At 41.5% G+C, this 17,528-nt stretch overlaps 1 protein-coding gene across 1 annotated transcript; it reads left to right on the forward strand.

Annotated features, from left to right (window-relative positions):
- The first annotated feature begins 2,043 nt into the window (after positions 1-2,043).
- LOC149319006 (neuropeptide Y receptor type 4-2-like) lies at positions 2,044-3,147 on the forward strand. The gene has a single exon (XM_089507944.1). The coding sequence runs from the start codon at positions 2,044-2,046 to the stop codon at positions 3,145-3,147; it is 1,104 nt and encodes a 367-aa protein (XP_089364070.1).
- Positions 3,148-17,528: the final 14,381 nt, after the last annotated feature.

Here is a 17,528-nt window from a genome sequence, read left to right on the forward strand (position 1 = left end):
AAAACGAAAATCCTGTATATTTTATGAACAGCAATTATTTTTGTCACATCCCTACTGACAATTACATCTGAAAGGCCACATAATGTTTACTCTGGTTAAGGTTTTAACAGCCTCATCCTCTTTTATATCTAGCCATCCCATTGAAAATAACTTTGGAGTAAATCAGCAGATGTGTGTTTTGCAAAACTCTTCCTTAATAATTCCTTAATTAGCAGCTTTACTTAACATGTAAATTAGATTGTTCAGCTGTAGGAAAACAGATTGTAGGAACCTGACGCATGTAAGAGGCATGCAAAAATTTTGCACTGAGGTGTGGTAGTTTCACTACATTATTATTACTGCTGGTGATTTCCTGAGATCACGAAGCAGAGAGGAAGCAGAGAGGGTTGCCACATTAGTACTAGATGCATTAATAACAGTCCAAAAATCACAGTGGCTGCTATTTCTGATTACTTAAATAGCCTGTTAAAGAACCTCCATGAGTATACTATAAAGTAGAGTGAATGCTGGGCAAAAATACTGTGAAATAACACTGTAAATAATTTGATTTGAAGCAGTACAGTACTTAACTATTCTTGTTCTTCTTCTGTTCTACTTAATATGAATGTATGAAGATGTTCAAATTTCTTTCCTTCTTCATATAGCATTTTTGTTTCTTGTTTAATTCCTAACTTCAATGTCTAAGAGAGTCATTCTCATCATGTAACTGAGGTCTTCTTAGGAAGCCAGGACAAATGAAAGGGGAGGGGCTTGAGTGCTTCCCTCTCAGATTGTGTCTTGAATGAATACTGGGCTATTATTAGAAAAATCCATCACCACCTCTCACTATTCCAAGTAATTCTCAGAACAACAGCTGCAGGATTTGTATTTGCTGCTTTTCCTTGTCTTCACTCTCTTTTCCAACTTTATGATCTCACCTTAAACCTTGGATTGTGTAATCTACATTGCTTGGCTTTGTGCATACTCCTCAGCCATCTGTCTCAAGTGAACTGCCTTTCCTTGGATGCTCCATCTACTTATTTCTGGCTTTAAAAAACTGATATTTCAAAACGGAAGCTGCTTCAGACTGCAAAACCAAATCTTTGATGTTGGATTCCCTTGAAAACCAATTTTGTTGGAGTATAGTCTGGTAAACATACTCTAGTAGTGGCAAACCAACTAGACTGAGATTTCTATGAAGTCAGCTTAGGTTGTTTTGTACAAATTTACATGACATATTCAGTGTGCAATTCTGTCTGCCTAATGTTATTTGCATTCTCTCTGTCCCATTCCCTTCCTTGTGTGTGCATGTGCATGTCTTCTAGTAGATACTTTTAAAAAAAGAAAATACTGAGGAGACACTACAAATTAGCAAGAGGAAGTCATGGAATTGTACTAGCAAAAGATTACTGCTAAATATATTTTAAAAGTAAGAAATTGTGAGAAGAGGATATATCATCCAAAATAAGAACAAGTTTAGTAAAGTGATTTCATGCTAATTTTGCTGCTCTGTTGTTCTATTTGTTCTGCCGATGAAGGTTGCTAGAAGGTGCTGGCAGTATTGGTGCTGAGGAGTGTCAAAAGGTACGGTTTCATTTTGTGTCTTTTTACAAATACATTTAATCCAGCATCACCAAAAATTCTGTATGTGTGTGTTTTGTTTTTTGCAGACCTTTTTGTGTTTGTCTGAATAAAACTGTCTTTGATTTCCTAAAACCAATCCTTGGATTGGAGATTGGGCGAGGTTAGAGAGATTAGCCAGAAAAATAATATATACTGTCAGTGTATCGAGATAAATGAGAGACTGGAACAATAGCAGAACTCTCCAGTATTTAAGATATCTATTCCAATCATATTCTGAGCTCCTACCCATGGTGACATTAAAAGAATACTTTTTTAAAAATTGAGGAACCTTCACTTTTGGATTAATTCCATCAGTTCCTGTTTTTCCAAGTGTTGTTAAGATTTAGTTGGCTAGAAATTAAAATGTTTTTTTCTTTTCTTTTGCAGACCATTCTGACAGCTGGTGGTCACAGGAACATCCAACATTCCTTTGGATTCAGAATGAACATGACTATATCTTTTAACTCAGCATCTCAAATCCAAACCAATTGGAGTTTTCCCTACCACACTCTCCTGTCCTGTAGGAACACTACTGACATTACTATGTTTCTGGTCACTTTATATGGTGTCGAAACCATTGTAGGTGTTGTAGGAAATTTGTGTTTGATTGGTATCCTAACCAAACATAAGGAAAAAGCCATAGTGACCAATATATTTCTTGCCAATCTAATAGCTTCAGACTTGATCATGTGCATCTTTTGCCTACCATTCACTGTTGTCACAATCCTCTTGAAGTACTGGCTATTTGGTGAGACTATGTGTAGAATGATATCATTCATTCAGTGCACATCTGTGACTGTGTCTATCCTGTCACTTGTCCTCATTGCTTTAGAACGGCACCAGCTCATTATTAACCCAACAGGCTGGAGACCCAGCCTTTCCCAAGCCTATCAGGGCATTGTTGTTGTCTGGGTCTTTGCTGCTGTCTTATCCCTGCCTTTTGTAACTAACTCCACCTTAAGTATTGTTGTCCTAGAGCAGTTCCACATAATGGATCCCTATGCAGCCAAGACCATTTGTATGTACTTGTGGCCTTCAGAAGAATATAGGCTCATCTATTTTACTGTCTTGCTGTTGCTACAGTACTGCATTCCTCTTATCTTTATTGTGGTGTGTTACCTGCATATATACCTTCACCTCCAGAAGAGAGAGGGCATATTTAAGAAACGTGACTATGGTTACCGGAAGATTCAGCTGAAGCGGATAAACATCCTGCTGGCTTGTATGGTTTTTGCCTTTGCAGTCTGCTGGTTACCATTACATATTTTTAACAGCATTGATGACTGGAACTACAAAATAATCCCTCATTGCCTCCATGATTTGATTTTCTCATTGTGCCATCTTGTAGCTATGGCATCTGCCTGTCTTAACCCTATCATCTATGGCTTTCTAAATAAGAATTTTAAAAAAGAACTGAAGGATCGGATTTTGAATTGCCAGCACCATTCTTCACTGCAAGACTATGAGAATGTGCCTCTATCTACCTTGCAGACAGATATCTCCAAGTGTTCTGTACAGCTAAACTGTCAACATAATCTCATTTAATTCCTGTGATAAAGATCCTGAGATCCTAAGGCTTAGATTATATCCCTGGGTACTCCTGTATGGATGTCCATTGAACTCTGTGGAACTGATTTCCTAGTAATTTACTGGTAAACATGGATAGGATTGTGCTATTGTCTTGTTTTTACATGTGAGGCTTAAAACAATTTAACTTAAATGTAATATAAATAAACTGGCTGAACTGTATATTCAGTTTCTGTGTGCAATTATCCTCCACAGCAGTGGCATTTTAATGCAAAACCAGTACCAAGAGGCTCGTCTCTCTCAAGTACAGGAAACTCTTAAAGTTGATTGTACCAAAATTATGCTATTCACTTTATAGAAGGCCTTGAGCCCTATAAAGGTTAATGGGACAGATATGCAGCCTGCTACATAACTGACTTGGCTGACACTCTTGAAAAGAACCTAACAAAAAGGAGATTTTCACTGAAACTAATCCAAGCCAAAGTGAGAAGAAACCAAAGTGTTGCTGCACTATATTTCACTAAGTACAAATACCAAAGCCCAATAAGATCCTGCAAAAAATGCTCGCAAGACCACTGGAGGTTGGCACGCATTACCATAGAAACGGTAGTTGCTGCCCTAATGGCTATGGACATGGCCTCATGGGCCTTTTTGAGAGCTCCTTCAGCTCTCCTGTCCTCTGGGTTTCTGCGGGTGTCCTCCCCATCCCGACTGAAGACCGCTGAGAACACCAGGGCTGACACGAGGTCATCAACCAGGGGGACCTTAAGCTTGTGCATGACTGCTGACTGGAGGATATAGTGTTTGCGAGTAACACTGTGATTGGGCCTATAAGCAGCCAGCCTATTCCATTCATCTCTAATTATCTGCATGATGTTGAATGGACAGGGAACCTCTTGGACTGAGGGTGTTGTGACTGGGAACAAATTTTCGCCCACCTTGGGGAGGTATGAGTCCAACGGATCAGACTGGGCTGAAGGCAAAACAATGGCCAGGGTTTTTGTAGTCTTTTTTACTAGAGGGACATAATCCTCAGGTCTGAATAGACGGGAGGACAGAGGGGCATCCCTGGCCGACTCTCCCTCCTCAGTCTCTGAATGGGAAGACTCGTCTCCATCTATCTCAGAGGGGTCCTCATCCGAGGAATGGATGGAGTGGGAGCGCCTGCGTTTTGAGGACTTTTTGGCGTATCTAGCTCTTTTGCATGGGGGATGATAAGAGCACTCAGACTCTGAGTCCGAACATGAATGTCTCCCATCATCCCCTTTTGAGTAGCCAGAAGACTTAATAGGGTTGGAGGAAGGGGGGTCTGTCCGCCTGTCAGAGGCATCACTAGACCCTCCTGTCCCAGAGCGGCAGCGGAGACCTGTGTGATCTCTAGCGTCCCTCTTCTCAGTAGAGGATTGGGGCCGCGCCACTGTCTCATGCACCATGTCGGGACCTGAGCTGGGTGCTTGTGAGTTAGCCCCGCTCGGAGCAGCCTGACTGTCAAGGTCAGAAAGGCCAAGATGGCGCACTTCTGGAGTGGGGTCAAGATGGCGGCCCCCATCCTGGGCCATGCGGCCAAGACGGCCGCCCCCATAGGCAGCCGTGTGGCCAAAATGGCCACTGCCTGCAGCCGGCACATCATGTCGCCCCCTGATGGTGGTGGGAAGCTGCGGTTCGCCTCCGCGAACCATGGTGAACCCCACGCGGCCGCAGCATCAGCATCCCGGTCGCCCAACAGGAAAGGAGCCTGACCCGAAAAGAACAGGCCCGGCCACATGACCATGGGAGGTCTCGCTGGGGCGCTAAAGGCCCGCCCCCCCAGTTGAATGGGTTGGGTCCAAGGGGCTGAGGCCCTGGAGACTCACCTTCGGCCCGGACTGCCCTTAGCAGCGTTGGAGCCTCATTAGTTAGAAAGGCCTTAAACCAGCGCAGCATCTTGGGGGGGGATTACTCACGGACTCTCCTTCAGTCTTGGGAGTCTCTGCTGTGGGCGCTCTCTCTTGCGCCCCTGACCGGGACAGCTGGGAGGCCCTGGCCTCTGCAGCGAGAGGGAGGGAAACCCCTCCATCAGCTGCGGCCGTGCTTCCGCTGTTTGTTCAGGCAGTGCTGTGAGAGCCTCAGGGCATGCAGCTGGCAAAGCCAGGGCTGGCCCGGGCTGGGCGGAAGCGCGCTTCTCTTGAGCTCTGGCTTCCTCCTCGGAATCCATGGAGGAGAAGAAGAAAGGGAAAGAAAGAAAGGAGGAGAAACTCTTTTTTTTAAGGCAAGGAGAGAAAGAGGAGAAGGAAAAAGACAAGCGATCGAGCCAGACAGGTCAAGGGAACTGGTTGGATCCCAAACAAAGAAAAAACTCTGTAAAAGAGAAGTATGTCTTATCAGGAACAAGGCAGGAAGAAGACTGAGGTTCCTCGGGCAGCTCCGTCCATGACGGTGGGGCCAGGCCCCGGGTCTATTGTCTTTCTTCTCTGCCTATCAGGAGCTGAAGTGGGTGGAGCCACCCATAGTCAGGATGCTCGGCCCCTTCTCTGATGGGAAATGCTTGTTATGGTTGGAATGTGAAGGGAGTTACCCTGCCAGCAGAGGCTTGATTTCTAAGGCAGAGACTGGTCTCTGTGATGGGAGGGGGAACTGAAACATAGAGAGTGCCTATTGATGTTATGTTAATATATTTATTATATTTTAATATGCTGTTATGTTGTGTTGGGGGATGATGGGGTTTCCAGTTAAGCTTAAATATATATAGGCTGTTAAGGTTTGATATAAATTAGTCCTGTTGTGGCTTAAGATTTGTAACCCAAGGTCACAGGTGCAATAGAGAGATAACACTGTGTGAGAGTTTAATTGTTTTGAGAGTTTTCCCAAGAGCCCAGACTGGAGGACATTACATCACCAGGGAGGAGATTCATCACTGCGCGGGAAAGTGATGTCCAATTAGTTTGCTTAATTGGTTGATGGGGTGGGATTGCTTTATGGGGTTATAAAAACAATGTTAATGCTCACTTTCATTCCTGACAAAAAAGTCATTTCGGTTGTATGTATCTTCTTCATCAATAAAACTGTTCCTTTTTCAAAGTACCATCTTTTTGTTGCAAGGGGGAGACTGCAATTGGGAGCCTGACAACCATTGTGGTTTACAAGGACTATAGGTCCCTTTCACATGTAGTCTTGTTAAGCCAGATGTTCCTCATCCTATATCTATGCATTTCATTTTTTCTGCCTAAGTGCAATACCTTACATTTATCCCTGTTGAAATACATTTTGTTAGTTTTGGTCCGGCTTTCTAATCTATTAAAGTCATTTTCAATTTTGATCATGTCCTCTAGGGTATTAGCTACTCCTCCTAATTTGGTGTCATCTGCAAATTTGATAAGCATGCCCTATATTCCTTCATCCAAGTCATTGATAAAGATATTGAATAGAATTGGGCCCAGGACAGAACCCTGTGGCACCCTGCTGGTCACTTTTCTCCAGGATGAAGAGGAGCCATTGCTGAGAACTCTTTGGTTGCAGCTGGTCAACCAATTACAAATCCATCTAACAGTTGCCTTGTCTAGCCCATATCTAGCCCATATCTAGCTTGTTTGCAAGAATGTTATGGTGATCCTTGTCAAAAGCCTTACTGCAATCAAGATATACTATATCTACAGCATTCCCTTCATCTACCAAGCTGGTAATTTTATATTTAAAAAAAGAGAGAGCGAGAGAGATCTCTCTAGCATCCCTCTTCTCAGTAGAGGATTGGGGCTGCACCACTGTCTCATGCTATGACTTGTTTCTCTAAAACCCATGTTGATTTTTGTGATTATGGCATTTCCTTGGTCAACCAATTACAAATTGCCTAGCCCACATTAAGTAGTTCAGCAAGGACTTTTATTTTTTGGATTACATCTCCCTAAAATTCCTAGCCACCATTAGCTCAGGATTTTGGGATTTCTAGTCCAAAGAACTAGGGAACAAAATAACTTTCCCAAACTCTGGATATTCTCTACCCCAATGTGTTGCTTCAGGTTGCATCTTCCACCACCTGAAACTATACACACTTTCCAAGGCTGCTCCAGTCTGAAAGTCTACACAACTGCCACCAGCTTGGTAGATGAAGGGAATGCTGTAGATATAGCATCAGCTGCTTTGGTCCAACTTGAAATACATAGGAGTATGGAATAGATAACAAGACAAGGGAAAGTTAAGAAACTTGGGGAAATAGAGAAACAGAATAAAAACTGAGCCAGTCCAGAAAGAAGAGCAAGACATTTGCAAGCTTTGAAAGGGAAGGAAAGAGTCAGTGGACCTTATCACACTGAGGTTATTGGAGCTCAGATCAGGGGTGAGTGCGAATTGAGTGATCCGAATTGACGTTATAACGTGGCTGTTTTATCACACCTGGTTGCTATTCTGTTGCCCTTCCGAACCGAGGCGGAATCGAATCCAAGGAAGTCACGTGATGCAGATTCAGGCAAAGTGGAGTGAGTGCAAATTGTATTTCCACACCGGTGCATGCCATGGGGATTCAGTGATTCGAATTGGGACCCTTGCACATGCTCAGTGGGGCCCTGAAGGCATCCTGAACCTTTGCACTTCCAGGGTGAAGAAGGGAGCCTGGCTCCACTTTCATGGGAATGACAGCTGCACCTTTCTTCCTCCCTTCTATTTCCCCTCCACTTTCACGGGAATGACAGCTGCACCTTTCTTCCTCCCTTCTATTCTCCCATCCCTGGCAGCCAAATTCAAAGGGTCCTCTGTGTCAGAGCCCCCTTCCATTTCATCCACATCTATATCTATCCTCTTGTCATTCCCCTCATCTATTTCAGCTACATATATCTATATCTATCCTCTTGTCACATCATCCCCTGCATCCTCCTATACCCCGATGTGCTCCCTTCCTTCACCCTAACACCTAACCCATCATCCCCTGACTGCTCCTGCATCCCCATCTTGCCCCCTCTGCCACCTAACCCATCATCCCCTGGCCCCAGCAACCTATCCCATCATCCCCTGACTGCCTCTGCCTCCCAATCCTGGACCCAATGACCTATCCCATCATCCCCTGACTGCCTCTGCCTCCCGATCCTGGACCCAGCGACCTATCCCATCACCCCCCGACTGCCTCTGCCTCCCGATCCTGGACCCAGCGACCTATCCCATCACCCCCTGACTGCCCCTGCCTCCCAATCCTGGCCCCAGCAGCCTATCCCATCACCCCCTGACTGCCTCTGCCTCCTGATCCTGGCCCCAGCAATCTATCTCATCACACCCTGACTGCCTCTGCCTCCCGATCCTGGCCCCAGCGACCTATCCCATCACCCCCCGACCTGACTGATGTGTGTGTGTGTGTGAGAGAGAGAGAGGGGGGGCAGGGAGGGAAGGAGAGAGAGAGCTCCAGTGGAGCCCCGGTTGCCCTGAAAGCAGAAAGGGCCACTGGAAGCAAATGGGGCAAAATGCCAGCAGGGCATCATGGGAGATTTGCAACCCTGGGATCTTGCGATGGTGTTCAAGAGCACCAGCAGATTGGAATTCCACACCAGACCAATCCGCAGTGAGTTCGAACTGACCGTCAATGCGAGTCTCGTCAATCCACTTATTTAGCGAACTCGCCAAAATGAGGAGCCAGCTAGATTCAGTTCGGAAGCCCCGTGGAAGCCCCATGGAAGGGGCTCCCATTGAAAGCTACCAGGTGTGAAAATACATGAACGTTCTAATGTGAATTTGCATCACTCAATTCAAACTCACCCTAGTTCTGAGCTAAAAAACCCCAGTGTTGGACTAAAAAGGCAAACACAGGAAAGAGAAGTGGTTAGATAAGAGTGGAGAAGTAGAGAAGGGAGACTTTAGGGGGAAAGTGGGAATTGGCAGATGGGTCTGGTGTGGGGGAGGGAGCAGAGACACAAAGAAAGAAGAGCGGTGGACAGCAGAACTGAGCAAATGTATTCAAGTACAAACAGATGGAAGGAAGGAGCAAAGGAAAAGGAATAGGCAAGGGTAGTAAGAGAGCAAATAGGATTCTGTCATTGGGAGATGTAAGAGAGAAATGGAATCAGAAAAAAAGAGATTGTGGTAAAAAGTGGTGTGTTGGAGAAAGAGACAGGGACATACAGAGAGAAAGGATGTGTCTATGAAAATATTAATGGAATGAGAGCAGGGGAAAGGAAAGCCAAATCACCAGTGGGAAGGCTGGGGGATGACCTGTGAACAGATTAGAAGAATAGAAAGAGAAATTGATGGTGGATAGAAGCAGAGGGATAGTTCAGTATGGCCCCCATCTCAGCCTCCCTTGCTCTTGGCTATCAGCATGGGCAGGTCATGGATGGCCAGCTGTTTTCTCCCCGCAACAACAACAACAAAAGAAACCACACCATCATGGAATATAAGAGTGAGAAGAAGAGAGGCTCAGACACAGTGAGTGGTGTCATTTAGGAAGCCCCATGGAGGTCTGTCATCCTTGGCAAGATGTTTGTAGCTGTAGAAACCTGGATCGAAGGGAAGCAGCAAGTGGGCATGAGTTGTCAAGAGGACCAGAGTAATCCAAGTCATCCATGGGCATTCCATAGTTAAGCCCCTATTTGCACAATGTGTATCATGAAGGTTACAATTATTTGTATCATACAATGATTGTAAAATGTACTTCTCTCTACACTCATAAACACAAAGGTGAAACTATTATGGGATTTATCAGGTATGAAGATATGTGAACCTGCAGCCAGAGCTAAAAATACAAGACAAGCAAAAGACAACATATTACATCTTACAAGGTTGTACATGAAAAACAGTACTTGGCTTGATTCCTACATTTATAGCTCACAATTCTTTCCACTCTTTAAGTCTGTCTGGAAAATGCTTTTCTGAAAGTATTCAGAATGCAAGCAGTTTCTTTCTCCAGTGAGGAACACAAATTTGTGTTATCTGCCGCACCAAGGTGAAGCTTTAAGAAGTCATAAATAACTTCAGGTATAGTTCTTGAAACAGTGGTATTTTACCATTAATCTCTCTTGAAGACAGTATTTTAAAATACACAGCATGAATTTTCATAGTGCACTGTTTTTAAAGGGGTAACATTTTAATCATTGTCTGGGCAATTTCAGTAATATGTAGCCATAGTAGCATGGGGCATTATTCTTCCCATATGAAGTGCAGGGGAGAAATCTCCACAACCTGTAACAAAGATGTTTCTCCTGCCACATCTCCCTTTTGGCAAGCCTGTACTGGTACTTAATGAGACAGGCTGCCATATGGAATCTGTAGCCTTTACTTGTTTCACTCAAGAAATATCAGCTGAAATTCCTTGATTTTCTATTCTATGGACAAGTTTCTATGGATAGGGGAGAGAAAGGTTGTGAAAAAAAGGTGCAGATAGGTATGAGGCAAGCACAAACCTGTGGTCTGGCATGTCTATGCTCACACATCCTCTGTCTTTAGACACTGAACCAGTATGAAGAATACACATGTGCACAGTGCACCATTTCTTAACCTGGCACCCTCCAAATGTTTTGGACTGCAATTCCTGTTAATGCCATCCAGTGTGACTATTGATCAGAGATGCCAAAATATCTCTGAAATACACCAGGTGAGGAAGGCTACCATAGAGTTTCAGCTAATACTCATGCAGAAAACTATTATTTGCTGGCATTAAGAGGCATATAATTTCATAGTTTATATTTAAATGATACAGTAAATATGTCTCAGGCCTGTTACAGACTGCCAAAATAAACCTGCTTCGGGTCTCTTTGGATGTATGCTATTTAAATGATGCATGCATCCTAAGAATCCGGAAGCTGCACCAAAGCTGCATTCCAGTGCTTAGGAATGGAGTGTGGCTTTGGTGCGACCTCCGGACTCTTAGGACCCATGCATCATTTAAATAGCATACCTCCAAAGAGACCCGAAGCAGCTTTATTTTGGCAGTCTGTAACAGGCCTAAAATAGGTTTGTCTAGTCTGTCTAGTCATGTGTCTGTGTAAATATCTTCATCCTTTTAGCAGACTCCCCTCCAGCATATTCTGGCTAAGATGTTGTGACCTGTAAGAATTAGATACATGTTTCTATTCTGAATTCCCTGTTGGGAAAGGAAGTATTAAATATCCATTTGTCAGCAGGCAGTGTTTCAGAGCAGCTCTGCAAGCTTTACAGGCATTGTCTGTGGCTTTTGTTGCTGTGACTGTTGACTTGAGCTTGAGGCATAAAAAGAAAATAGTCACAGAAATCCTTTTCCTGCTTATTTCTTTACAGCAATGGGAAGGATATTTAGAAAAGGACAGTCAGACTCCTTGCAGTCATCTTTTGGTGTTTTTAGATCCTCAGACTCAACATTTCACTTTGGGGATTGAGCTGAAAAAACACTGCTGCTTCCATGCATTATGCAAATATAGTCCAATCAGCAGGACAGATTCAGCTGCACACCATCACTTTGTAGTGTAATGCCTTAAAAGTATGCCATCAATGCCATCTTCAGAATCAACAAGCTCTTGTAATGAGCAGCAACAATTGCTCAGTCTGTGCAGAGATTCTGGATTATTTTACAAATACCCTATAGGACCTTTTGATATAAATGAAAGACATTGAGGTGTTCTAGTGTTATTCACTCCTGTCAGCTTGCTCTAATCAGTGAATTTAAAATTGTTCTCATTACCTCTCAGGTTACTATGTATGTATGTATGTATGTATGTATATTAGGTCATTATTTTGTTAAAATAAGTGTTTTGAGGCAATATTATATGTTGTGGCACTTTTATACCATGGATAATTTATGGGTATGTTTAAATTTTAGCCAATACCATTACTTTCCAGTTCATTACAAATTATTGAGTAAGAAGATACAATAACTTCCACATACTGGAATTTATATATTGACTATGATGGACTATTTGGTGAAACCGTGGCAATTAATTAATGAAATGTTTAAGCACTCCTGTTTAAATGCCTGTGTTCAACTTCATAAAACATTTTATTATAGTTAGTCATGGGCTGTAACCAGTACACACATTTATTATCATATATTAAATGATAAAAGAAAAAAATGTCCTATAACAATATTATCTAGCAATAAGAAATTACCAGATGTACATGATCCAGCTGAGACAAGTTAAATGATGTTCTCTTCCTGTAAATATCTGGAATTGATGCTAACCAAATATTCTCAGTGTCCTGATTCAATTACTGTTCTAGTTTGCTCTGGTTGGCTATTTCACTCATTTTGTAATATTTAATAATCTTTGGACTATCTTCACTCACCCCCATTAATTTTTTGACAAAGGATGGACACAGTATGTAAAAAGCTGTGTTGTCTTATGTCATGATGCTGGAAATGACCTATTGAAACTAATTTTGAGATCCAAGTTCAGTTGTTGTCACAGCCTTAAAAATCTTTAGAGGCTTAGTTTCTCACAGCAGACACATTTCATAGAATCATAGAGCTAGAAGAGACCAGGGCCATCCAGTCCAACCGCTTGCCATGCAGGAACTCTCAGTCAAAGCATCCCTGACAGATGATATGCTATATCCACAGCACTCCCTTCCCTACCAAGCTGGTAATTTTATCATAGAATCATAAAATCATAGAATCATAGAATCGTAGAGTTGGAAGAGACCACAAGGGCCTTCCAGTCCAACCCCCTGCCATGCATGAAATTGCAATCAAAGCATCCCCGACAGATGGCCATCAAGCCTCTGTTTAAAGACCCCAAGGAAGGAGACTCCTCCACACTCTGAGGGAGTGTGTTCCACTGGGCATGGTTTCCAGACCCTTCACTATTTTAGTCCGCCCCCTTTGGAAACGCTCAAAATCATATTCACAGCATCCCCGACAGTTAGCCATCCAGCTTCTGTTTAAAGACTCCGCTACACTCCGAGGGAGTGTGTTCCACTGTTGAACAGCCCTTACTTTCAGGATGTTCCTCCTAATGTTGAGGTGGAATCTCTTTTCCTTTTAGACATAATGGAGATGGGTCCAAGATTTCTAGCATGGATAAAGGTGGTCTATAAAGAGGAAAAAGCCCAATTAATAATAAACCAAGAAAGAACTGATCATATTAGAATTGAACTGGGCACAAGACAGGGTTGCCCACTGTCACCACGGTTGTTTTTGATAGTCCTGGAGATATTAAATAATAAGATTAGAGAAGATCCGAATATTGAAGGAGTAAAAATAAAAAGTCATCAATGGAAGCTGAAAGCATTCGCTGACGATATATTGCTTCTTATATTCTATAATTTGCTTTGTGGAAAACCCACAAGAAAGCATAAAGCATTTAATAACAACCATTAATGAATTTGGTAAATACTCTGGCTTCAAGATCAACCAAGAAAAAACATCAGTTATACTTTAAAATGTAACCACATCAGAGGAGAAAGATATACAAAGGAAAACGGGTTTCAAGATTGTAAACAAAGCAAAATATTTAGGGATAATTTTGGCTAAAAGAACATAGAATTATTTTCAAATAACTGCGAGAAAACATGGAAAGAAATAAAAAGCAACTTATTGAAATGGTCCAAATGAAACTTATCTTTAATGGGAAGAGCTGCAATTATCAAAATGAACATCTTACCCAAATTCAGATTTTTGTTCCAAAACCTACCCGTTATATCTAATGAGAAATATTTTGAACAATGGCAAAAAGAACTGTCACAATTTTTGTGGCAAGGGAAAAAACCAAGGGTAAAGTGGAAAATACTGACTGATGACAAAAATAGAGGAGGCTGGGCTCTCCCAAACCTCAAACTATATTATTACTCTTCATGTTTAAACTGGTTAGAAGAGTGGATAAGACTGCACAACAAACGTCTATTATGCTTAGAAAGTTATAATTTATGCTACGGATTTCACGGATATATGTGGTATAACAAACTGAAAACGGATAAAAATTTTGATCATCATTTTGTAAGACGGTCCTTACTTAAAGTTTTGAGTAAGATAAAAAAATCAATTCTATAAAGAAATACCACTGTGGGTATCTCCACAAGAAGCCTTTTTATATAGAACAAAAACTAAAAACAAGAAATGGGTAAAATATAAAGATATATTAAACAAAGGATGCAATAGCGAATACAGCATGAAATCCATGACCCAAATTCAGAAAGAACTACCAAAAATAAATTGGTTTGTATATAATCAACTGACATTGCAATTCAAGAAAGATCACAGAGAATTTGGACTATCAAAAAGCATCAACGAATTGGATGATATCTTTATGATAAAGGACAAGGCACACATAACTAAATTCTACAAAATATTGAAAAAAAAATAGACCTGGAACAAGAAGTAGTTAAACATACAATGGTACATTGGGCAATTGACATTGGAAGAACGATACAGCTTGAAGCTTAGGAAAAATCATGGAAAGATACCAATAAATTTACCCTATGTCAAAACTTGAAAGAAAATTATTTCAAGATGTTAAACCGTTGGTATATGACCCCAACAAAAATAAATCTGATTTATAAATCTGGAAAGAAAAACTGCTGGAAATGTGACAAGACTGAAGGAAACCACTATCACTGTTGGTGGACATGCCACATGGCTAAAGAATATTGGAAGAGGATACAACAAATGATGAACGAGATCTTACAAGTTGAAATACCATTAAAACCAGAATTATTTTTACTTAATATGATTGGAATAGCGCCCAATAAAAAGATAGAGAAATACACAAAAAATATACTGTACATGGTGACATCTGTAAGAATACTATACGCGACATACTGGAAGAAACCCCAAACCCCAACCAACGAGGAATGGTTGATTAAACTAAGAGAAAACATGGATATGGACATACTTACCAAAATAATGAAGAATGAATCCCCTAAAGAGGCTGAGAATGATTGGAAGTGTTTGAAAGAGTATGGTAAAAATACAGGATGGAATCTGAGTTAATTTAAATGAAAGGTGTGTGAAAAAGAAAGAAAATAATAAGAAAACACAGAGATTGTATGGTAGGTTGTAAGATATTACAACTGAGTGAATCATATTTTTCTTGGTAAGCTAATATTTAAGTTTTAGCAACAACAAATATGAGAATTAAATATTAATTTGTTTGTAAATTAACAAGAAGATATAAAAATTAAATAAATTAGGGAAGGTCTACTGCTAGTTCATTAATTTGCAGAATCAGGAGAATCAAATTTAATGCCAAGGATATGGATTTAGCAGTTAAGATAAGGAAGAACTAATATATCAAGGATAATTACATGAAGATAAGATTGTAATGTTTTAATGTTTTGTTTAATGTGTGTTCAATGTATCAATGTTTGTCCTTTAATAAAATAAAAATAAAATAAAGATGGGGACAATATTGTTTCTCCTCCAGTCCACTGGAATTATTCCTGTTCTCTAAGAGTTTTCTAAGGGCCAGAAGGGGCATCTTGAAGCAGAAAACACTTCAGGACTGCAGCAAACACATGCCATTCCCCCAAGGACACCCTCTGCCAATGGCCAAAATAGGAGCAGAAAAGATCTGCTCCTATTTGGGCTGAGTTTGGGCCATCTTAGGCGGCCCCAGGGCAACTTCTGGGTGCTCCAGTGGCATGCAGCATCTTGAAGCCACCCCGATGTGGCTGACTGAGTGGTTTAGAGGTGTCTTGGGGGCATGCAGCATCTAAACACCACATCTCGAGGCTCCTGGAAAGCCGTCTTTTATGGCAATTCTGTTCTGGCCCTAAATTTATTGCAAATGGCTCTAAGATTACCTCTGTCAGTTCTTTTAGTACCTTCAGATTAGTTCATCTGACCCTGGAGAGTTGAATTCATTTACATTAATAAGGTATTTCTATACTAGCTCTGACAGTCATGGGCCTGTCCCAATTAGTCTCAGGTCCAACACACTGTGCAGGTAACACGCTCGATGTGGTCTTCTGCACTGAACAGGAAAACCCGTGGGTAGAGGTGACTGACACCACTGCATTGTCATGGCAGACCATTACCTGGTCAAGGTGGGACTAAAGGTGACTACCCATTCCCATCTCGGTGGTGGAGGATCTATTAGAATGGTCCGCCCTCGAGGGCAGATGGAACCCAAAAGGTTGAGACAGCCATGGTCGCCTTGGTTGATGACCTCTGTCTGAGTATCAATGGGGGAAGTGTGGCCCTACTGGTGCTCTTAGACATCTCAGTGGCATTTGATACCATTGACCATGGTATCCTTCTTATCTTAAAATGCATGTGTAATTTAAACAGCATACCTCCAAAGTGGCCCGAAGCAGCTTTATTTTGGCCTGTCTATTTAGGCCCTATGATTCTATGTAATTATACTATCATTTAACTTATATTTCTAATTTTTCCTATTATCATTGTTTTTCTTAATTGATCACCTCTTACCAAAAAATACAGTTTTACAAAAAACTAAAAATGTTCACTGTCTTCCTGTCTTACTTGTTTTTTAAAATAATGTGTGGTTTCTTCCTCTCTTTCTACACATTTTTCTTGTAATTGGATTTTCCCCTTTTTAAATGTATTTTTATATTCATTATTACCTTCTCATTGTTCTATTTAATCACAATTTTTGTTTTCTTTTTATTCTTTTTCTAATTTCTTACACCAATATTTGGTTACCAGTTCCCAATTGTCTTCTATCTTTGTATTGTCTTCTCTAATTTTTCTTGATAACCTATCTGTGTCTCTCATTTCTAAAAGTTTTTTAGCCAATCTTCTATTGTTGGTGTCTGTGGAAGTTTCCAATTTTGAGCATATAGAATTCTTGCTGATGTTACCATATATAATATCAGATTTCGAAATCTTTTTCTGCTTTATTTTCTACAGCCATTGTCATTTCTGGTTTCATTTAGAAATGTATATTCAATATTTCCTGAATAGCTATATGTATTTTATCCCAATATCTCTTTGCTTTTTCACACTTCCACCATATATAGTAGAGGGTATCCTCCTTTCTTTTACATTTCCAGCATAGTGAGTTACCATTTTTATATATTTTGGCCAATTTTACTGGTGTCCAATGCCACATATATAACATTTTGTAGTGATTTTCTTTCAAATTTTGGGCCAAAGTGAATTTACTTGTATACAACCATGAATTTTCCCAATTTTCTAAATCTATGCTGTGTTGAAAATATTGGCACCACCTAATCATTGTCTCATCGGTGGGTTGCACACCGCCATTAAAGTACGCGCTCTGCGCGTACTAGGGTTAGGGAAGTGCGGTGCTTCCCCACCTCCCTAACCCTAATACGCACTCCGCGCATAAAAAATGACGGTGACCGTTCCAGACGGCTGCCGCCATGAGGACGTCACGGCTGCACCGCCTCTATACGGGACAGCGTGGACGTGACGTCCTCGCTCCGCGCCAGGGCGCCTAGTGTGCCCTTAGCGCAGAGCAGGAAGGAGCTTCCTGGTTTGGTCCGCTGGGTGCAGCCTTCACACGGCTGCGCCCAGTGGACCAAAGGAGAAAGGGGCCAAACGGCCCCTTTCTCCT

This window comes from Sceloporus occidentalis, unplaced genomic scaffold, assembly GCF_023333645.1.
Source record: "Sceloporus occidentalis isolate IW3139 unplaced genomic scaffold, rSceOcc1.0.p SCAF_2, whole genome shotgun sequence".
Lineage (NCBI taxonomy): Eukaryota > Metazoa > Chordata > Lepidosauria > Squamata > Phrynosomatidae > Sceloporus > Sceloporus occidentalis.

Excerpts from the sequence above, each read along its gene's own strand:
- LOC149319006 (XM_089507944.1), top strand. The coding sequence starts at position 2,044 with ATGAACATGACTATATCTTTTAACTCAGCATCTCAAATCCAAACCAAT.